At 46.4% G+C, this 22300-nt stretch overlaps 1 protein-coding gene across 4 annotated transcripts in view; it reads left to right on the top strand.

Annotated features, from left to right (window-relative positions):
* Positions 1-22300, top strand: part of IBTK (inhibitor of Bruton tyrosine kinase) — a 700505-nt gene that overhangs the window by 95025 nt on the left and 583180 nt on the right. For all 4 annotated transcript variants that reach the window (XM_085611015.1, XM_085611017.1, XM_085611016.1 and 1 more), the window contains 2 exons: positions 3938-4034; positions 4120-4244. In XM_085611015.1, coding sequence (XP_085467141.1) covers positions 3938-4034; positions 4120-4244 — 222 coding nt within the window. The remainder of the gene's footprint in view (positions 1-3937; positions 4035-4119; positions 4245-22300) is intronic.

The following is a 22300-nucleotide window of genomic DNA, read 5'->3' as shown; positions in this document are numbered from 1 at the left end:
GGCAGTACAGGCTGGACTATTCCCACAAGGAACGGGGTCCTGACTGATTTGCATATGACTGGGTCCAAACTGGGGTGGTGTGGTGAGCAAAAGAATGAGGGATTAAACCCAGATCCTTGTGACTGGGGTTGAATGTTTGCATTGTCCAGCATTCCGTCTATCAATTTTTTCTTTTGGATAGGCTGCAAGTGCGGCCACTACCCGGTTCAGACCTATTTTGCCAATTTATACCCTACCCATGGCAGGTGCTTCATTGGCCGAGTAGCAAAAGAATTCAACGCTTCCTCTATTACTATTAAGTGTACGCCCTTCTTCTCTCTCAAGAATAGAGGGCTGTTTGGCATTGTTTCTGCATGTGTGGAAGACCGTGACGAGTGATGCTTGAGTCCTGCAAACGGTTCAGGGCTTTGAAATCGAATTCTGGGGGTTACCAGTTCAGGCATGCCACTCCGTCCTCTCCAATTCTCTCAGGAAGAGATGGTGTTGGTCAACGAGGAGGTTACATCGCTCCTAGAGAAAGGGGGCCAGATGCACTACCTCGCCTCAGTCCAACAGGTTTGTCAGTAAACTTTTTCTTGTTGACCAGTCAGATGGCAGCCACTGTCCAGTCATCAACCTGTCCAAATTCACAAAGTGACTGGTGTACCGTCACTTCAAGATGGAGGGCATCCCCATTGCAATGTACTTCTGCCTTCCGATTGGATGGGCCGACTGGATTTAAAAGATGCCACAGGCGGTTTTTACAGTTCGTCTGGCAGCAGCAGACTTTTCATATCACGACCCTGCCGTTTGTTCTTACCTCCGCACACTGATGCTTCACAAAGGTGCTCAACCAGTCGTGGGGCACCTGCGGCACTAGGGAACCCTCCTCATAATCTATCTAGGCAATATACTCCTCCTGCCCATGACTCCGACAAGTGTCGATTCCTTTGCAGATGGCAGTCAACCTGTTAGAAAGTCTAGGGTTTTAACAAGAAGAAATCTCTCCATTCCAACACAAAAAGTGGACTTTCTTGGGTTTATCAGAGATTCTACAGAGGCTACTTTGAGACTTCCATCCCGGAAGATGGCCACGATTTGCCACGAGCTCAGGAGAGCCTTGTCCCGACATTGGATGACACTAAGACAGTTTGTGCGCCCGATAGGGATGTTATCGGCCTCCATCCAGGCCATCTTTCTGGGCCCCCTTCATTAGCGAGCCCATCAGAGAATGAAGGCAACACACTTGAGAAACGGCCTCTCATACTCCAAAGTGGTGGTTCTATCTGAAGAAGCAAGGTAAGAGATCCAGTGGTGGATCTCTCACATGGAAGCGTGGAATGGAAAAGTGATTTTCAACTCTGATTCAGATCTCGTCATAGAGACCGACGCCAGCAGGTCTTACTGGGGCACTCGGTATGGAGAATTTTCCATGGGGGGGTTTATGGTCTCTTTAGGAGCACAAATTGCATATAAATTGTTTGGAGCTTCTGGCGGGCTCTTTCGCAGTGTGCTGCTGGATGCGAGATAGGGCTCATTCCTGCGTGTTACTAAAAATTGACAATATTTTGGCGGGCACCTAGGGGGCACCCGATTCAAGATCCTCTCGGATCTGGCAACCGACTTCTGGCAGGTCTGCCTCGACCTTCAGATATCTGTCTTGGCGAAGTATTTACCGGGCTGAGACAACCAGGTGGCGGATTGGCAGTCTTGCCATTTCCGGGACTCCAGTCTGTGGAAACTGAACCCGGAAATTTTTGTCACTCTCCAGGCCTAGTGGGGCCGCTTCTCTGCGGACCGGTTTGCCTCTCGGCTGGACCACCAACTTCCCAGATTGTTCAGCTGGAGACCAAATCCATTAGCATCCACCATCGATGGATTCCTGTAGGATTGGGGTCCAGAGAAGGGCTATGCGTTCTCGCCCTTTGCGATGATTGCGAGGGCCTCGGCCCAGATCAGGCGTCAGAAGGTGGACGTTGTCTTGATCACCCCGATTTGGAAATCTCAAGATTGGTTTCCAGTTCTTCTGGAACTTCGTTGGGATTCTTCAATCCGGCTCCCCTGGTTTCCAACTCTTCTTCTCTGTCCGGACAGGATCCCACACCCTTTGATCCTGAAAGGGTCCCTTCACCTGATGGTGTGGCGGATTACAGGAGTCGATGGATCTCCTGGGACTTTCTGAGCAAGCTGAGGACCTCCTGGCTAAGTCCTGGTCAGAGAGCCCCGTTAAGCGCTATAAGTCCCCTTGGACGAGATGGTCCCCTTGGTGTTTGAGAAGGAGTTGTGATCCCGTGGGCGCCAACGTAGTTCAGATCCTTAATTTTTTGGCAAGTTTGGCGCAGTAGGGGGATGGCATATCGTTTCATCAGCACCTTTCGTTCATCCATCTCGGCGGGCCATGGACCTATGGATGAAACCCCGGTGAGGGAACACTCTTTTGTGTACTGATTGCTCTGGGGCAGTCACCTGTCATTACCACCGGAGCCCCGATATTCGGTGCAATGGAATGTCAACTAAGTTTTCTGCCTTTTCTTATCATGGCAGCAGGTTCCTCTCTTGGAAAGAGCTGTCTGCCAAGTTAGCTATGTTACTTTGCAGACTATGTTACTTTGCTTGCTATCATGCAGGAGGGTTTTCCAACATGTGGCTCCTCGACATCACTGGCAAATCCTTGTCTCCATTTGTAGTGTCATTCAGGGTCAGCTGGTGTACTAAATCCAATACTAGAGTGATCAAGTACCTGGTCTTTCCAGATTCTCCGAAGCTGTGTGTGGTTCAGTGCTTGAAGGCTTATGTGGCGATTTCAGCGTAATTTCGCTCCCCCGAGGGAGAGACAATTGCCCTCCAGAAACCGCACAAAGCGGTCTTTTCTACATAGCCTGCTGGTTTCGGTGGATTATGCAGGAGAGGGATAAACTTGAAAATCTTTGGGGCGCATTCTACTCTTGGAGCAATGGCTTTGAAGGCGTTCTGCCTAGGGTCTCGCCTGGACGATATTATGAATGCGGCCGACTGATCCTGAGACCCTACCATTAAAAGGTTCTATTTTAAACCGGTGCTGGACATGGCTTAGCTGGTGGTAAGTAAACAAATGTCCTAGCTACCGTAACGGAAAGTTTCACTTTATTAAGGACTCTGAGGCGAGGATTATTCCGCCCGCAGGTTCTGACCAGGAACACCCTCCCTGTGACTAGTAAGTAATAATGGCTTTGTTGGTTTCCTTCATTGTTGTGAAGTTGTTTTTGTTTGACTGCTACTTGAATAAGAATCTGTTTGCATTGATGCCATTTACTGTGCTTCTGGTCCTCCAGATACTGATTGTGCCTTCTTTCCAGGATCGGAAACTGGGAAGTAAGGTTCGTGAGAACAGGAATTTGGTGTGACTCAAGCAGCAAAACAGTCACTAATGACACAAACAGACGACTATATCGCTAGGGCTGCATTCTGATTGGATGTTAATGAACTGATAACAATGTTTTCTGTTTGTCCTCATGGGAACTGTAGATTTTTATGGTTATAATGAAATGGCTGCTGTAAATAAAACAAAGATAGTGATAGCGTACACCTCGCCCCCGAGTCCTTAATAGAATTGAAACTTTCTTTTATGGTAGTTCGGACATTTTTCATTCTTCTTGACAAACCATATGATGTGTCATGAAATGTATAGTTTGTGCTGGCTAGCTCTGGAATCTACCTTGAATAGCCACACTAAATTCACTCATACAGAAAGACAGCCTAAACCATGAGTAAACTTTGAAAACCTACTAAGACTCCGGAAGAACCGTTACCCTTCATCCATAGCCCATGTGTTTCTTCTGCCAGGCAGCTTCGATAAACCAACAACCTAGCTGTAAACCTCACTGGGTTCACTATTTCACTACTTGTTTTTGAGAGAGCAATATCATTTACCGAACAAATTTAGATCCTATCCAATCATTTATTATCTACTTTTTTTCAGCAAGGTGGTAATCTTTGTGTTCATGATAAAGAAGGTTTATCACCGTTGGACTTGGTAATGAAGGACAGACCAGCCCACATAACCTTTAAGAGCAGTGGTAAGAGAAGAAAATGTGCACATTTATCTTGCTTGAAAGGCATTGATATTCTAGATAAATTGCATATTTGCTATGCTTCTTGTAGATCTCACTGAGCTCTATACTTGGGGAAACAACATCAACTTCACCCTTGGGCATGGTGGACACCAAAGCAAACATCACCCAGAATTGGTGGATCTCTTTCCTCGGACAGGAGTGTATATAAAACAGGTATTTAAAATTCAGGATATTCAATAGGTATGTGTCAATAATTGCTCTTTTGCACCATATGGTTCTAGATGACATAAAAAACTGGGAAATCAAAGTTCAAGTTTTATCTATGAATTCTGCGCTGAATGACTCAAGTAATTGTCATTTACTTCTTGCGCAATGTTATGTGGTGCCTGCCCTCTCCCAATTTAATTTGTATGCCCTGCTCATTTGTGCAAGACCAGAAGGCTCATGGCGATTTATAGAAATAAGAATCCTACCTCCTTCTGAACATCTACCACAACTCCTCACCTATCCATTTAGCCACCTAAAGTCAGGCCAGGCATGTTCATTCATTCCCTCATTCACTAAATATCCCAGTCTCCTAATACCTACCCACCCAATGCCATACTCCACAATTCACACAAACTACTCGTCTAAAAACCTTTACTGATCCATGGTCTCGCTCCTCCACCCATACACACAGTTAATTAACTAAGTCACTGACCCAAACATGCTACTTTCTCAGTTCAATGTCATCTACTTAATCTATTCATTCATCACCCACTTAAATAACTCAGCTGCTTAGTTCATTTAACCACCCTCTGCTGCTGCCTAATCCTCTCTAACTCACCCTTTTCACCTAACCTAAGGATCCTCAGTTTGTAATAACACAGCCACCCACCGCCTGAACTCTCCCACTTGTCAGACTCACTTGGACTTAACTATTCATTCAACTATCCCACTCATCAAACTCTAGTCATCCAGCTTGCCTTGTTCTGAATTCACCATTTACTCATCTAACACCACCCTTTCCCATCTAACACCCACCTTGCTTCATGCTCTGGCACCTAACCCAGAACCTAAGCATCACTTGAAGTAAATCACCTGCTCACACCGCTCACCCATCCACTCATTTAGTTAATCCATTGAGGTCATTTACTCACCTCACTTACCTCTCTGTCTCCAATCTCACTCCTACTCAGCTGCACCATTCACTTTACTTAGTGACCGCCACACCCAATTCACTGAGCTAAACTTTCCGCCACATACTCTTCCATCCAGCTTACCCATCCATTTAGTTAAGACATGTACGTCCAAATACCCACCTACCCAATGTATTCACTGCCTTCTCCAACCCAAACTCCTATCAACCTCACCCAACCATACCACTCAATGCAACAGTCTAACACGTCACTCACTGCCCAGATACTCAACAGCATCACCAGGCTGTTCAGCTCGGTATGCTTACCCTCCGTCACCTACCTCACTCGCTTCGCTCACCCACGTGCTCAATAGTCACCCACCAGGAAACTCAGTTTAGACACCCATTTGTTTACCTACCCAACCATTAAGAGTTGTTTTTTCAAAACTCTCCTGGTGTTCACAAAAAAGCAATAGTGATCAAACTATGTCACCTTTTTGAGATTGTAAGTGTGTTCCTCCTCTGGGAAGGGGAAGTCTCCCAGAACTTTAAAACTTGTACCTTACGTATTTTTTTTTTTTGTCAAACATATTTTTATTAAACTTTTTCCAAAGTACATCTTAAATCATTACCAGCATGTTACCCCTAGCAGGGGGTGTTTCAGAATTCGGTAATGGAGTAGAGTTACATAACGCCAAGTATGGGCCCGACCCTGTTCTCATAGAACTGCTTAAATGAAGGGTACAGTTTCTGACAATAACGGGGCTTAGGGTGAATCATTATAGTCATTAAGTGCGAGCAAACAAATCAAGCATGTGTCCCATCTTTCTTTTGCGATGGTAATTTTCTAAATCCCTCCAATCGGAAGGTGCCAGGTGGAGTAAACAAAAGTCATATAAAACAATCCCCGACCGGGACACAACAGGAAAAGAAGAAAAAGGACCCCCGACCCCGTCCCTCCCCCCTCCCCTACAATGGTGGCGGCAGTATCTATACAATTTATTTAACTTGTGGTACTAGAAGTTAACTCAAAGTTGAAAGAGATGAAGGGCTCTGGTGGTGAAAGGATAAACAGCCGATGTGAGTCCACGTGAGAGGAAGGTAACTAAGGGACCCCATTTAAATTCAAAGTTTTTATAGTTGTCCCTAAAAATATCTGACATACGATCCAGGCTAAGCAGCTTCCAGAGTCGAGAGTGCCAAAGGGAGATTGCTGGAGCTTCCTTCCTCTTCCAGGCGGCTGCCGGGGTAACCTTCGCTGCTCCTATACAGAGCCACATGATTGTCTTATCTGCTCGGGTCTGGTGCTCTAGAGAGGGGTCACGAAGCCCCAAAAGGACACCTGCCATGGTGGGTGGGATGGGATATCCTAGCATGTCTTTGATATGTGCGAGTATTTCTTCCCAAAAGGGGCGTATGGGCGGTCAATCCCACCATATGTGTTGGTAGTCCCCAGTAGTCCACACCCTCTCCAGCATCTATCGGAGGTGGTGGAAAAGATCTGCTTAAGCCTGGATGGGTGGAGATACCAGTCCATCATAGTCTTAGGATGAGCTTCCCGAAATTCTGCGGAGTGATTGAATCTTGTGATGTCGGTCCATAAGTGCGCCCATTTGTCGTCCGAAATACCGCGCTGTAGCATTCCTTCCCACATGGACATATATCGTGGATCCGGGGAGAGTGTGGTAGTTAGGAGGAAGTTATATATAAACAAAATCACCCCTTTCATAGAAGTGGCCTTGGTGAGGAAGGACTCAAACTTTGTAAGAGGATGGGTGGCTGCCTCCCGCACCTGAGGTGTAAGGGCCCAGTGCATTATTTGAGTGTAGTGGTATCTTTCTGCGTTCTCTAGGCCATAATCCCGCTTGCAGTTGTCAAAGGTGAGGGGGTCAAAATTATGAAAAAGGTGTGTCAAAGCAAGACATCTTCCCTCCCTCCAAGCATGAAAAGGTCCCTCTTGTAGGCCTGGGGGGAATTCGGGGTTAAAGTGGAGTGGGGTGGATGGCAAAGGGAAAGAGGTCCATCTATCATCACCTGCGACTGAATCCCATACTTTCAGAGTGGTGCGTGTAAGAGTGCTGATGTAAGTATTCTTAGGTCTGTCCTTTTTGGGGCACCAAACTAGGTACCATGTAGTCCTCCCAGTCACGCTGCGGTCCATATGTAACCAGTGCTTATTGGAGTCCCGTTTTGACCACTCAGTCAGGACTCTCAATTGTGCAGCTTTATAATATAGATGGATATGCGGGAGTACGACTCCACCCTCCGTTCAGGAGCAACGCAGTAGGGAGAAAGAGAAGCGGGTGCGTCCTCCTTGCCAGATAAAGTGTAAGATCATAGCTTTAACTCACTGAAAAATGTTTCTCTCCAATTCTATGGGCAAGGCCTGGAATAAGTAAAGGAGCTTTGGAAGGAGTGTCTGACCTAGCCATGATAAAAAGAGCGGTTTCCACTTCGTGAGTTCCGTTTGGATAAGAGTAAGAATAGGGGGGAGAAGTTAGCGGCATAGAGCCCCTCTACCCTCGGTGTTAGTTGGACTCCCAAGTATTATATAGAGGAATTGGTCCATTGGAGAGGAGTAAGAGACTGGAGCCTGCGGGATTCTGTTGGCGGGAGTGTGAGGTTGAGGTTGTATGATTTGCCTAAATTTATTTTGAAGCCTGTTACTGCTTCAAAGCGCTCAAGTTCTGACTGTAAAGGTGGAAGGGACAGGGCAGGGTCGGAAAGTGACAGGAGGACATCGTCTGCGAAGAGGGAAATTTTGTGCGGGTCGCCAGTGAATGGCATCCCCCGGATTTCAGGATTAGCTCTAATCGCCATCGCTAATGGCTCAATGCTAAGGTGCCTCTAGAGTGGAAGAAGGAGGATGAATGTACCCCATTAACCGCCACCTTAGAGCGAGGTTGAATGTAATTCGCTCGAACCATAGTAAGAAATTGAGGTGCAAATCCAAATGCCGTGCGTGTGTGGAATAGGAATGTCCAGTCTACCCAGTCGAAGGCTTTCTCAGCATCCAGCCCCACCAGCACCGCGGGGATTAGACGTCTGTTGGCCTTCTCTATTAGGTGTATAATTCAGCGAGTGTTATCATGTGTCTGACGACCTTTAATAAATCCCGATTGGTCTGGATGTATGAGGTCAGGCATGAGATCGTTCAATCGTTCAGCTATCATGGAGGAATACAGTTTTGCGTCGAGATTTAGCAGGGCAATAGGCCGATTGGAGGCGCATGGATGAGGATCCTTCCCTGGTTTGGGTATAACGGAAATCATGGCTTCAGACGTGGAGCCAGTGGTCTCGCCCACTTCTGCCATCTTATTAAAGAGTCGTGTGAGGTGAGGGCTGATGTCAGGGGCAAATGTTTTATAGAAGAGGGCGGTATACCCGTCCGGTCCCGGGGCTTTGTGGGGTTTAAGAGCCTTAATGGCAGTGTTGACGACGTATGGGGTGATGGGGCAGTGAGTAACTCGTTCCATGCGGAAGAGACCTGAGGAAAGTGTAGTGTCCGAAGATAATCCAGTTGGGCACCTGAGTCTAAGCCATCGCTAGAGTGAAGGGTTTTGTAAAATGAGCTGAAGATCTCTGCTTTGTCCTCATCCCTGTGTGTAAGCTCCCCAGAAGGCCCCTGAATGCCTCCTATGTACTCCCTCTCTCGCTTATATTTTAGCTGTCTAGCAAGATTTTACCAATCTTGTTGCCCTGGAAATAAGATGGGTGTTGTAGTTTTGAGAAGCGTGAATTCTGCCCTATGGTTATAGATAGCTCGGAGTTTACCCCGAAGCGCTGTTAGATTGTGAAGGGTTTGCCGTGTGGGATTCAGTTTGTGAGCGTTTTCAATGGTAGCCACCTCTTTCTCCAGCTGCTCCCTCTCTCCAGTGCGTTGCGCGTTTAGTGCCGAGTTCAGGGCTATACATTTCCCCCGGAAGACTGCTTTAAACGCGTCCCACGTGGTATACTCCGACGTATCCTCTGGTTTATTAGTATCAAAGAATTCAGTGATGGTTTCTCTTAGTTTGGTGCAGCATTCCTTGTCTCGTGTACGCAAGGTCGGGAAGTACCACCTGGGAGTAGTCAAAGCATTTCCACTCCAGGTCAGACATATTGAAAGTATGCTGTGGTCTGATATTGAAAGAGGGACTATCTTGGCCTCTTGAAGAGCACCCAGTAGGGATTGGCTAACAAAGATATAATCAAGTCGACAATATGTACGATGGACATGAGATTAAAAAGTGTCATCTCGGATGTGTGGAAAGAGAGTACGCCAGGCGTCCACAAGGCCCATATCATTGATGCGCTGTTGGGTGTCAGTGGAAAAGGAGCCAGTTTCTGAACGTTGTGGGTGTGTGCTATCCAGCTCTTTCCGCCAGGTCAGGTTGAAGTCACCCATGAATACCATCGGCCCTCCTACAAAGTCCAGTAGTTTCCCCATTAGTGTTTGTAAGAAAACTTTCTGTCCAGTGTTGGGGGCATATATCGCTACGAAAGTGCAAATTTCCCCCCTCAGGCGACCCTTGACCATAACCCAGCAGCCATCTTTATCATTATGGACATCTAATGGTTGAAATTGTATGGAACATTATTGCCACTCCTCTATGCTTCGTATGGGCTGAGGACCTGTAAATCAGTGGATAGCGTTTGTGTCTAAGGCGCGTGTCCTCAGCTCTAGCTAAGTGTGTCTCTTGCAAGGCCACTATATCGAGATGGTGATCAACAATGTATTTCCATACCTTTTGGCACTTTTAGGGGGAATTAAGACCTTTAACGTTCCAGGTTCCAATAGTAATCGTCATTGTGCTGGAGGGGAAATCAACAGCTCTTTGTTAACCCCACCCGCCCCTCCTTGTCCTGTGTCCCCGCAGGCCCTCAGAGGTGTGTGTGCAGCCATCTCGCGTCAATTGTAAATACATGGATGCCAAAGAACCCAGCAGAACAAATTGTTAAAAAGCCGCCACCATGTCCCTCCCGTTCCCACCCCTCAACCCCTAAATAAATGAAAACAAACGTGAACAAAAATGCGATATAACAATCGCTATTAGGTCCCTGCTGAGGGGTCATGAAGCCCCCTCGGGGACTAGGGGGGACAACAGGTCCAAGGACCCCGTCCACGCCCGTCCCGGGTAAATCGAAAAAGAACAAACATCTTTGTGCGGCTGAGGAATAGCCAATAGGACAGAACCATACCTTATAATAATACGAAAACAGTTCACCTGCATTAGGAAGGAAGGCATGGTGCAGGCCTCCAGGTAACAATGAAGATGAACATGCGGTTATGACACCAATTTCAAGACCGAACTAACTTTAGAAAAAAGGTACAGTCATTATTCTTACATATAAAGGCACAGTGATCCATGGTTTCCCACATCCTGATCGAGTAACAGGAGCGCAGTGAGTATGGGCAGAAGGAGGTCCGAAGTTGAGGAGTGCGGACAGAAGCAGGGTGTTGTCCGTCTCCACTGGTTGCTCCTAAAGACGCCGGCCTCTGCGATAAATGTTTGTTGTGCCGTGAGCCCTAGGTCAGACATAGATGATAGACAGTGCACTTCCCATAGTGTGGACGTTGGAATGTCATCTGCGGCCCCTACGAGTGCCTACAGACCAGGTAGAAGTTGACGGTGTGTCTCGGGAAGTCGATCTGATTTTATCTTGTGTGGGGCCGTTTTTCTCGGAGGGGAGGCCCAGAAGTTCCAAGCCTTCCTTTAAGTCGTGATGTGACGTTGTTTGTTACGAAATTCAAAACTGAGTCAAAACGGATAGGTCCATCTGTATCTAATTTTATCATCTCGCAGTTTAGAAGTGCTGGGTCTAAACAATTGTCTCTGTTCCAGGGTAGTCGGGGCTAAATCTTGGTATACGGCGCAAGAGTGATCTTGGAAGGAGATGGATCCCTTTGTCCTGGCCGCTTGGAGCACTGCTTCCTTAACTTTATAGGAGTGGAATTTCGCCAATATGTCGCGGGGTCTCTTCCTCTCGCCGCTCTGCAGGCTTCCCACACGATGGAACCTGTCGAGTTTTATTTTAAAGATTTGGGGGCTCAGGATCTCCAACAAAAGCCCCTACATGAAGCCCTCTAGGTCCGGCCCCTTTGCACCCTCCTCCAGGTCCCTAACTCGTATGTTCTCCCTCCGCGCTCTATTTTCAAGGTCTTCTGCCTTGAGCTGTGTCTGGTGCAGTTGATCCCGGAGAGTGCGGACATCCTCACGCAATTCAGTGGAAAGTTGCTCTTGTTCCTGATTGTCCGCCTCCAGGTCCAATACTCTAGTGCCCACAGAGTCCACGTCATGTTGGAGGGAGGTCAAGTGCTCCGTTAAGTCCGTCCGCAATTGTTCCATGGAGGATTTGATGTCTTGGCTAAGATCGTTGCGCAGTTCAGTTTTAAAGTCCTTAAACATATTCAGTAAATCCGCCTTGGTGAGTGCCATATTTGCAGTCTCAGCGTCTACTCGCAGTTTCGGGCGTTTATCTGAGGATGTGAAGAAGTCCGATACTTTGCTTGGCGTCTTGCTCGTCGCCTTCTTCAGCGGCATATGGATGGGACCAAAATGCCCCTGCAGTTCTGTCGGGAGCAGCGGTGAGGCGCAAGGCCCAAAGAAATTTGTGTGAAAGGAGTTGGTTTGAAGGAGGACCGCAGAATACTAAGCAGTGGCACTGTCAGAACAGTGGTGATCCCGGTCCAATTGACTCGTTTGGTCTGTTTCACAGTGTCCGGATAAGCTGATGCCACTATGTGAAAGCGGGACTGCCAATTGAAAGGCAATGACCACAGAGGTGACTGGGGTCGTGTTCTGCACTCTGCACAGCCAGGAGGAGTTGGTAAGGAAAGAGCTCCAGGGGTGATAGGCAGTCGCCAGAACGGGGCCACCAGTCGCTGATGCGGTCAGCAGTCGTGGGTCTCACAGGCAGTGGTCTTCGCTGTGTGTGCGTTTCCCAGCGCGGGGCAGGACGGGCGCCATTTCATGCAGGCAGAGGCGTGGCCTGGCGTAGCGATAGCATGGGTCCCCAGTTCAGTTGCGTGGTGTCGCTAGCCCCGTTTCAGTGTTAAAGGGGGTTGCCGCGAACCGCGCTGCCAGGCGCGGCGTCTGCTATAGATGATGCGTGAAGCTACGGGCTCAGAAGATCAAGCGGCAATGGCGACCAGTGCCTGCGGGCAGATTTGGCCGCCATTTTAAAGTCATGCCGGTGCAGGGGGAGGGGGGAACGCTCCAGCTGTGGCCGCTCTCTGGGTCACTTCGCCACAAATGCCTCCGAGACTGTCTTTCATCAGGGATAAGTCACTGCGCCCCATAAATTCCACCCGGCGATCATACCTTCATCAGAGGCCTGAAATCTTCTCCGATCGCGGCATGACTCTGGCCGCCATTCTGGCCGATGCAGACTTCTCCCTGTAAGGTTGGTTGAGGTGGTATCAGCAGTGCCTGAAGCGAGTGGGAGTACTCTGCAGGCGCCCTACATCCTCCGCTCAGTATAGGAGTCGTTTGCGGAGATCAGAGCCTTGTATAGCCGCCAGTAGTTGGTCCGGAACAGCGCGTGGACCGGGAGCTGAGACGGTCTACGTCCGATCGGCCATCTTGCCCGGCCTCGCCCCCCACCCTACGTATTTTTGATCCCTACAGGGAATGTAATGTTCCTTGTGAGAAAAATGTCTCTCCCATCCCAGAATTGACAAAAGGATAGAAGGTTTATTGTTGCTCCTACTATCTGCCTTACTTGCAGCCGAAGGGAGATTGCTATCTGAAGACAAAAAATAGGAACTAGGTGCATTTTTCATTCTAGTCAAATCTGCAAATGTTTTCAGCCCAAATGAGGATTGCAGAAATTGTCAGCTGCCATGTGAAATCCCCTTTTGCCCTGGGGGCAAGGTTGAGGAGGGCTGCCAAATACTCCCTTCTCTTGGTCAAGTCAGGTAGGCTACCAAATTCTGCCACCCTTGCGCAAGGCAGGGCTGCATCAAACCAGCCTTGGGCAAAAGGTGGTGGGACTACCAATATCCTGTACATTGGTCACAGCAGGGGAGTTTACCAAATACCTTAATCAAAAGAGAGTGAACTTACGGGTTTACTAGTATCTTCGCGTACCAGTTATCTAATCGAAACCCACAACAAATATATACCGCTGGTGGTGTTAAGTGGTTACCACTATGGTGTAGTATCTGGCAGTTTCATCATTGGGTTTCTTACCTTGATACTAGATTCCCTAGGTGATTACTGCCATGAGCACTCAAGTTACTTAGTGACTGAGCCCATCGATCAAGTGATCAAGGTGCTGTTAATCACCATTAATGTTTATTAATGCATGAGAGAACAGTGACCGTTATTAAGCCCTAGATCCAGTCATACTACCGCATTATACATTTAACCCCTGTAAGAAATGTAATTTTTATTCAGGGTGGAGGACTACTCACCTCAAGCAATAATCACAACCCATGCCAGGGTTAACCCTCACAGTCGCTAAATTAACCAGAGTGCTACCCCCTGGCAGCATGTCTGAACTGGGGTGGCAGAGTGGGCTAAAGAACGGTGATGGATCAAACCCAGATCTGTTGACTGGGTGTGAGTGTTTGATTGGTTCTGATGCTCCGTCCATCACCCCCCCCCCCTTTTGTACCCCCTGGCAGCATAGCACAGTGTGGACAGGCTTAACTTATGGCAGTGTGTAAAGTATTTATGCAGTATCAAAACAATAATAAAGCCAGTGCAAAATAAAAAGAAATCCTAAAATGAATTGGAAAAATAGAATACAGTTTCATACACAAAATCACACCAAAATGAAAATAAAATCCAATAAGGGGAACTGGTGATTTGAATTTTTAAAGTTTTAAGTAGGAATAGTGTCCAGAAGCGCAAAGTGCCGAAGGTAATCAATGGTTGCTGTAAACCGGGACCTTGGCGCAATTTGAGGCTGGCCGCAATGGAGCGTGCGTTAGATAAAACCACCAGGTTTGTCTTTGTTACTGATTTTGCCTTCTGACTTAGCCCTTTAAGTCCTAATCCATCATTTCAGTACATTTCTGAAGCCCCAGGACCTCGGAGAGCCACTTGGAGATTCTCAGGGTGTCGGGCAGAGGTCAACAGCAAGGTCCAGTCTAGGTCCAGTTGGAACTAGTCTGCTGGGTACTTCCAGATATAGGCCACTTTTAGCCTGTTGATTTTAATTTGTACTTAGGTTTTCAATATAGGACAGCTAAGCCTGCTACAGTAAAAATAGGTTTTGGGTGCTAGTCACTCTAAAGATATTTTAACTTTAATTTTTTCATGTCCTACTTATAAATACCCTGCACTCTGCCTTGTGGACTACAAGGCCTACAAAGGGGTGACAATATTTAAATGGGTTTATGTTGACAACTCGAATTGCAGTTTTTTACATAGCTACATGTGGGCCACACTGGTAGGCCTGAAGCCATGTTTGCTCTGCCACTACAGTGGATGGCACAATAGGTGCTGCAGTCTACTAGTAACATTTTTTTGCAGTTTATTCGGGGGTACTTACCCCCTTAAACCATACATATAAAATACAACAATATAACACATTATTACATATAACAGCTTAAACTTTTCACATGCCAAAAAGATTTGAAACATAAATACTATTTACAAACTATTTTCATTATGATAAGATGCCTTGTATACACAGTGAGATAAAAAACGGTGCTACACTTTATACAACGGAAAACCATATATCTGTTATCAGAATACTCATGGGAACAGTGTACTGGGACGCCCCTATCAACCAATATGTCTGAATAATCAATTTTTTGCACTCGGCAAGATACGCACTACAGAAAAAAGTGCATGTTCTACAGTTTCACTTTTGAGTTTACCGGCCGGGCAAAGCGAGCTAGTTGAGGAATAATTGCTTTTCCAATTACGAAATGCATTCGCTCCCAAAGTTCCATATCTGGACTTCAAGTAAAGCTGTTTTGCTAGTGAGGTGGGGGGGGGGAGGCAAGGTAGAAAGCATTAGGCAGCGTGTCATGTCCATATTACCCACAGCCTGTTCCTCTATAAACTCTTTTGTGGTAGTGGTAGCCATGCTTGGGGTATTCCATAGGATATCTAAGCTTAACTGGTGCCACTGTGTGTGAGCATATTTCAACCATGGTACACCCACATGTCCCTTGAGCGGTAATCTTTCTTCTATTGAATTTCCGTACATTTCTAGTTTCTCCGTTTGCCAGTCTTCTCCGGTATAAAACTGGTCTTAAATTAGCTCGATGAGTCTGTTTTGATCTTCATATCCATATATAGCTGTAGCATCAGGTGCTAGGAGGCATACTGTTCAAGGACCTTAGGAACTTCCTTTCAGTTGCTTAAAGTCCTGATGCCTTTTGATAGACCCACACTTCAACACCATAGTGGGCTGCTCCCTCTGATTTTATATTCTAAATCTGTAGTGCAGGTGAGACAGCCCTACTCGATGAAGATCTACTGACTCTTACTATACCCAAGTTATACTGTGTAATTTTTAGAGCACATTTGTCTGTCTGTTTATAACATGAGCATTCAAAAGTCAGTTTAACACCCAGGTAATCCAGGGTCCTGACCCTTTCCAAATTCAACCCATCCAAAATAGGAGTACCTCATAAGCTTCTGGGGGGGGTTGAAAACCATACATTTTGTTTTTGCAGTATTCACCTCCAGTCCTCTCTGTTTGCTTAAGCCACCAAACCGATCCAACAGGTTCTGTAGACCCCTAGGCTAAGGGTCTTGGAGATCAGAGGGCCGGTATCACTTTCTGACACCGCTTTGGTTAATTGCTGCATCAAGGGACAAGAAAATCCACCATTCCATTGATGTACAGTGAAAACAGAGTAGGGGCAAGGACTCAGCCATGACTCTCCCCCCTCTCAATAGGTATTCATTCAGTTAGCTCTCCCTTCGGTCCCCATCTCACTTTTGCATAAGAGTTTTCATGCAACCTCATTCAAATGCCCAACATATTTTCCTGTTTACCCATTTCCTTATAAACTGACCACAACTTTGGCTTTTGCACCAGGTCAAATGCCGGCCTGCAGCTTTCTAATGTTACATAATCCCTTCTCAGAAACATAGTCTTCCAATAGATCTTGCATAGCCTATAAAACTGATCACTTGTGCTGACTATTTTTGTAATGCCAGCTTACAGATGGTAGAGAACATTGTGTTCGAGGCATGTGAGCTGTGGATCACATGCTTTGCATAGCCTGCCATCTAGTGTTGGTTCCGGATGTTTGCACTTTGTTTTTGTTCGAAGAAGTCTTTTCCAGTCACGAGGTAGGTGACTCCTCCTTTTGGTGATAGTGCGCTTGGGCATCGGCTCCATTGTTAGATCGTTTTTTTCCGCCATCGGGTTCGGATGTGAATTGCTGCGCTCCGGTAAAGTTTCTCGGGTTCCCTTTGATACGCAATCCACTACCCTCAACTGTATTGTTTCACGATTGCGTTTTCCATTCTCCGCGTATCGTTTCGACTTAAAGATCTTTGATCGGAAAACTCGTGGAGGGCCGTTGGGCCTACCCGCGCTGGGCTCGCTAGCAGTCGACGGAACGGACTCCATTCAAGCTCTGTCCCGGGTGTCACACCACGTTTCCGCGCCCTGACCTGCATGAAGTGTGCAACCACTGTTTATCCCCGGAACACGACGAGAAAGACTGCGATGCGTGCCGATTTGTTTCGATCAAAGAAGACTCACCGTGATCGCTGGGCTAGATGTCACGAGATGCAACACCAAGGCGGCTCCGTACCGGACATCTTTGGCGGAGATTCTGACTCAGAAGAAACACAAGCTCAAGGAGCAGAGGAAGAAGAGCACATCTCCGAGGCCGACTACGACATGGAAGAAGAGGAGCAAGTTGCACTGGGTCAGCGTACTGTGAGTACAGAAGCGCCTTTGCCCCAACAACATAGGACCAAAAAGGCTCCAGTCCTTCCTCTGCCTGCAGGCCAAGTTCAGCACTGGGAAAACATTTTGAGCGCCCCAGGACCGGCGCCGAAACACAAAGAGAAGTCTTCCGGCTCGGTCTCGCGTCGGCCCCATGCCGGCTCCAAACCGAAATCCTCGGCACCGAAATCCAAGCATGTCCTGGTCCAGGTTCCATCTTTGTCGAAGACTAAATCTTCGGTACCGAAGAGTTTGGAGCCGAAACTTTCGACACCGAAAACAGCAAGTAAAGATAAACAGACACTGCCAAAAGAGCCTTGGTTCGATGTTCCACCTTCGGATCTGAAACAGAGAGAACTGGTTATTAACCCAGATACTGGAAATATTCATTCCAAACTGCCTGAAAAAAGGAAACTGGGCCAACAGGAGGAGCACCTCTGAAGAAAAGGAATGTTGGCACTAACCCTTCACCTTTAAACACAAGAGGGGGAGGACGGGGAGCATTTTGGAAAAGACGGGTCCAGTACCGATGCTGCCAAGAGTAACTAACTATGTTATGTTATGTTATGTTATTAAAGTTTATAAAGCGCACGATTACCTTACGGTGTCCTGGCGCTGAGCACTGATAACCTACGCTGAAGGAACTAAAACTGAGAGAAAAACCATGTTTTAAGATTTTTCCTGAAAAAACTTTAATCAGAGGCATTTCTCAGCATAAAAGGGAGTTCGTTCCAGATCTTTGATGCCCCATGAACAAAACTTCTTCCTCCCCAGTTAACCTTTTTGATGCAGGGTGTTTTCACTAGCTTAGCCCCGGCAGATCTAAGCATTCTGCCGGGGGTGTACCAGGAAAACTTGTCTATGAAAAACTCGGGTCCCGTCCCGTTCAAGGCTCTAAACACTATGCACAAGGCTTTAAAACGACCTCTCAGGTGGATGGGAAGCCAGTGCAGTTTCTTCAAATCTCCTTTGACTGACACAGTCCTGGTAGTCCGGGTCAGAAGCCTGACCGCGGCATTTTGAATGACCTGCAACCTATTTTGATGTTGAAGTTGCATATTGACATAAAGGCCGTTACAGTAGTCAAGACGCGATAATATAAGTGCAGTCACCACCGTGCGGAGACACCCCTCAGATAGATATGTCCTAATTTTTCTGATCATTCTGAGAACCATGACACATCCAGATGTGACCCTGCTCACCTGGTCCCCCATGTTAAGTTTAACATCCACCACCACTCCCAAGTTTTTAGCTTTACTACAAGGTGTGGGGCAGAGACCAAGGGAGTCAGGCCACCAATCAGGTGTCCACATCCGAGGATTATTGCCAAAACGCATCACTTGTGTCTTAGCTGAGTTTAGCTTAAGGCAGTTAGCCGACATCCCCCTGGAAATGGACATCATGCATTCAGAGAAGCGGATGCCCGTTTCCTTTTCAGCTCCTTCCATCACAGACAACACAATTTGCGTGTCGTCTGCGTAGGAGGTGAGCTGAAACCCAAAGGATCTAATAATGCCAGCCAGGGGTGCCACATAGATATTAAAAAGTGTAGGGCTAAGGGATGAGCCCTGTGGCACCCCACATGGCAGGGAAAAAGGATCAGAGGTGTCACCGTTTAATTCGACTATTTGTGATCTATCCTTCAGGAAGGAAGCTAGCAGATTCCATGCTTGTCCTCCTATCCCGATCTCTGACAACCGATTAAGCAGTACCTTATGATGCACGGTATCAAAGGCCGCGGATAGGTCTAAAAGGATCAGCATCGCGTTCCCTCCTTTGTCCAATACCTCACGAATCTCATCAGTAGATATGAGAAGCGCCAGCTCAGTGCTATGATAAGCTCTGAAGCCATATTGAGAGTGATCCAGGGAATTGTTAGACAGAAGAAAGTCGCTGAGTTGTCTGTTAATGGCTTTCTTGAGCATTATAGCTGGTAAGGGAAGTCTGGAGATAGGACGGTAATTGGATGGATCTTTAGGGTCAAGAGATTGTTTTTTTAATAGTGGAAGCACTGAGGCTTTTTTCCGAGAGCTGGGAAAAATTCCGGTGAGAAATACATCATTAAACAGAGGAGTTAAAACCCTACAAGTAATGTCTGCAATCTGCTTAATAATCCAAGTAGGACAGGGATCACTAGGAGCCCCTGATTTTGTATTGTTCATAAGTTTCATCGTGTCCTCTGTGTCCAAAGGAAGATAATGATCCAGGATGCTAACCGGAGGCGGGGGATATTGGTAGTAGGATCATTATTATTTTTGTTGACCAAATCTGACAGGGAGGAAAAGATACTTTCCACTTTTGACTTAAAGAATACGGCAACAGTGTTGCAAAAATCAGGGATAACAGGTACATTAGGTGTCCTGGGATTGGATAATTTAATGACTGTTTTAAAAAGCTCCTTTGTATCAGATTTCGCTTTCGTAATTTGAGAGGAGAAGTATTCTTTCTTAGCTAGCAGGAGAGATTGCTTATAGTTCACAATCGCTGATTTAAACACTATTTTATCAGCTGTAGCATAGTTTTTTCGCCAGGATCTTTCGGCCCGTTTACATACTCATTTTTTATCCCTGAGCTCTCCTGAATACCAAGGAGCGGTGGGTAAGGCCCTTCTCGGCATCCATTTCCTAGGGGGTGCTGCGTGAAGACACGCATCTTTTAGCCAACTGTTATACAAACACGTTGCTACTTCAGGGTCATGCGAAACTGTAGGCATTGAATCCATGAGGGAAGATTCAAGATGTTTGGCATCGATTTTACCCCAAGCCCTAATCGTAATCTCCTTCTTATATTTAGGGCCGATAGGTCCCCTCATAGCATACTTAAGTTCAAAAGTAACTACAAAATGATCGGACCAGGTAATCAGGAGGACCGAAATGTTACCTAGGTCATAGTTATTTGAAAAAATCCCGTCAAGGGTGTGTCCTTTCGTGTGAGTTGGAGAAGAGACCAGTTGTTCAAGTCCACCTAGGGCCATAGTGTAGTTAAGCCTGGCTGTATCTGGATCATCCAGATTTTCTAGATGAAAGTTGAAGTCTCCTAGCACAACACATGTTTGTTGACTCAAGCGTTCAAGTAGTATATTCAACAAATTTAAAAAATCAGTCTTCCCTCCAGGAGGGCGGTAAATTAAAATCCCTTTAAAAGGTTTGTAGAGTGCGGAGAAAATATTAAACGACAGAGCCTCGCATCCGTGATCGTAAACAGGGAGGAAGTGAGGGGTCAGTGAATCAGGATATATCACTGCAAGCCCTCCACCCCTTTTGTGAGTATGATCAAGAGAATAGCAGCAAAAACCGTCTAGAGTGGCTTTCACCAAGTCTGGACCCGAAGTACTGTCAAGCCACGTCTCCGTAATAAATGCCAATTTAATTTTATTGACTTGCAAAAACAGGGCACATTCAACCGAATGCTTAACAAGCGATCTGGCATTAAATAGGGCACATTTCAGGTTATTAACCCTTCCAGTATTTTTATCCGCAACCTGAGCAGTTTCCCTATGTCTAATAGGAAGGTTAAGCAACGTTGGAAGCGAGCTCAAACACTCGTTACACATTAAAGCCCCATCAGCTCTTTTTACAGCATTAATCGCTTCAGGAATAGTGCCCAGAGACAATTTGTGACAATGTAAACCTTTGTCTACATGATTCCACATCTGTAGTTCCTCACCAGTATAAACATGGCTTCTACATGGTGTAAGGGGGCCAGGGGGACTGGCCCTAGGCTCGGCCTGGGCGCGGATTACCAATGGTAACAGTTCCTAAAGTTATTAAGTCCGCAGCCGTACTATGGTTGCGAGTCAGGGCCCCAATGGGCGACTAGTCTGTGAGAGAGGAGGAAAAGAACGGGGTGTGAAAAGAGAGAGTAGAAATGTCTCTAAGTGATCAGGTTAGGATTCGATGAAGCAGGGGAATTTCTCCTTTAGATATTAGTGCCCTCACACACTCTTGCGAGTGTCATGCTTCATCATTGGGCGTTGCTCCTCATAGGGGTGGCGCTGCAGTCCTCCACAGGCCCCGCGAGAGGGCTCTTTATCGGAGTTCTTTTAGGAGACACCTCAGTTGTGCATGTGGGTGTGTGGGCCTATAAAAAGAAGTGTATGTGATTTCTAAAAAGAGCATTTAACCTACTGGTACCTAACGTACATACTTTTATTCAGGGGTCCAGTAGGTAACGGTTATGTATATATAACACGCTGGATGTGAAGCACCCCCAAGAAACAAATACAATGGAGGGAAGAGTATTGCTCTGCTGCTTTCTTTAAAATTCCATGCGTGTGTGTGTGGTGGTGAAAGTGTGGTCAGTGTGGTCGACATGTTTCGCGCAGTGTTGGTCCCTAATGGATCCTAGTGCACTTTTCAGGACCGAGTGAGATAAAACAATAAGAATAGGGCTCAGGGACGACCACACCCTGTAGCCCTATAGTACCTATATTAAGGCGGTGTTGCGCCCGAATGGCGTAGTGGAACATCAATTGTATGTTCCTTAGTTCAACCCCTTAGAAAGTCATGGAGTGCCTCTACGGCAAAGACCGCGGTACAGAAGCCACCAGTTGCAGCTTCGTGTCACAGCCTGTTACCTGCCCCAACCGCTCGTGGACTGCTGGAGAGTTTAATTTGTGAAAAATATTTCAAAACCCGCCTCACATTAAGAGACTAATAGTCCTGCGTGGTTAAGAAAACCGGAACAAGCCTCTTCTTTTAAACCTAAAGTATGGAAATTTATGTTTTATTTAGCTTGTTGATTAAAAATTACGCCTATATAATTTCAACATTGGAAAAATTAAACTCGTAGAAATAAATGAGTGAATCTTTAGCTTAAATAGAATTTGAACCTGCTGAGTAAAGATAACATGCGGTTAATTTGCCTGTGAACTTCTTTTAGGCACTATAATACCGGACCTACATCAAACGGACCATATAGTACCTCAAACTGAAAACCCCTCACTCCACTCGAAATTAGGTAATATAGGATAGAAGTAGTTAAAAACACTTTATGGAAGTGTCCAAAAAGGTTAAAAATGACGAGAACATTGTTTTTATTATTATAGAGCCCGCAACAACATTATTCATTACTCACATTGAATTGTAGAATCCTCTACTTGAGTGCAGTAGCACCGGTGAGTCAACAAACCTAACATAGGCTGCTACATATGGTTTTGCCATGAGTGTGTGAGTGGCGTGCTTTGGACCTTTTATATAATCATGATCCGGAGTGAATTGGAGCACTTGTAAATTATAAATTCTGAATTATATGTTCTCATGAGACTTGAATAAAATCATGTATTTTAAAGTTGTGATAT

The sequence above is a fragment of the Triturus cristatus genome, chromosome 6, assembly GCF_964204655.1.
Source record: "Triturus cristatus chromosome 6, aTriCri1.1, whole genome shotgun sequence".
Classification (NCBI taxonomy): domain Eukaryota; kingdom Metazoa; phylum Chordata; class Amphibia; order Caudata; family Salamandridae; genus Triturus; species Triturus cristatus.
Note: the sequence above shows the minus strand (reverse complement) of the source record. Positions and strands in the feature narration are given on the sequence as shown.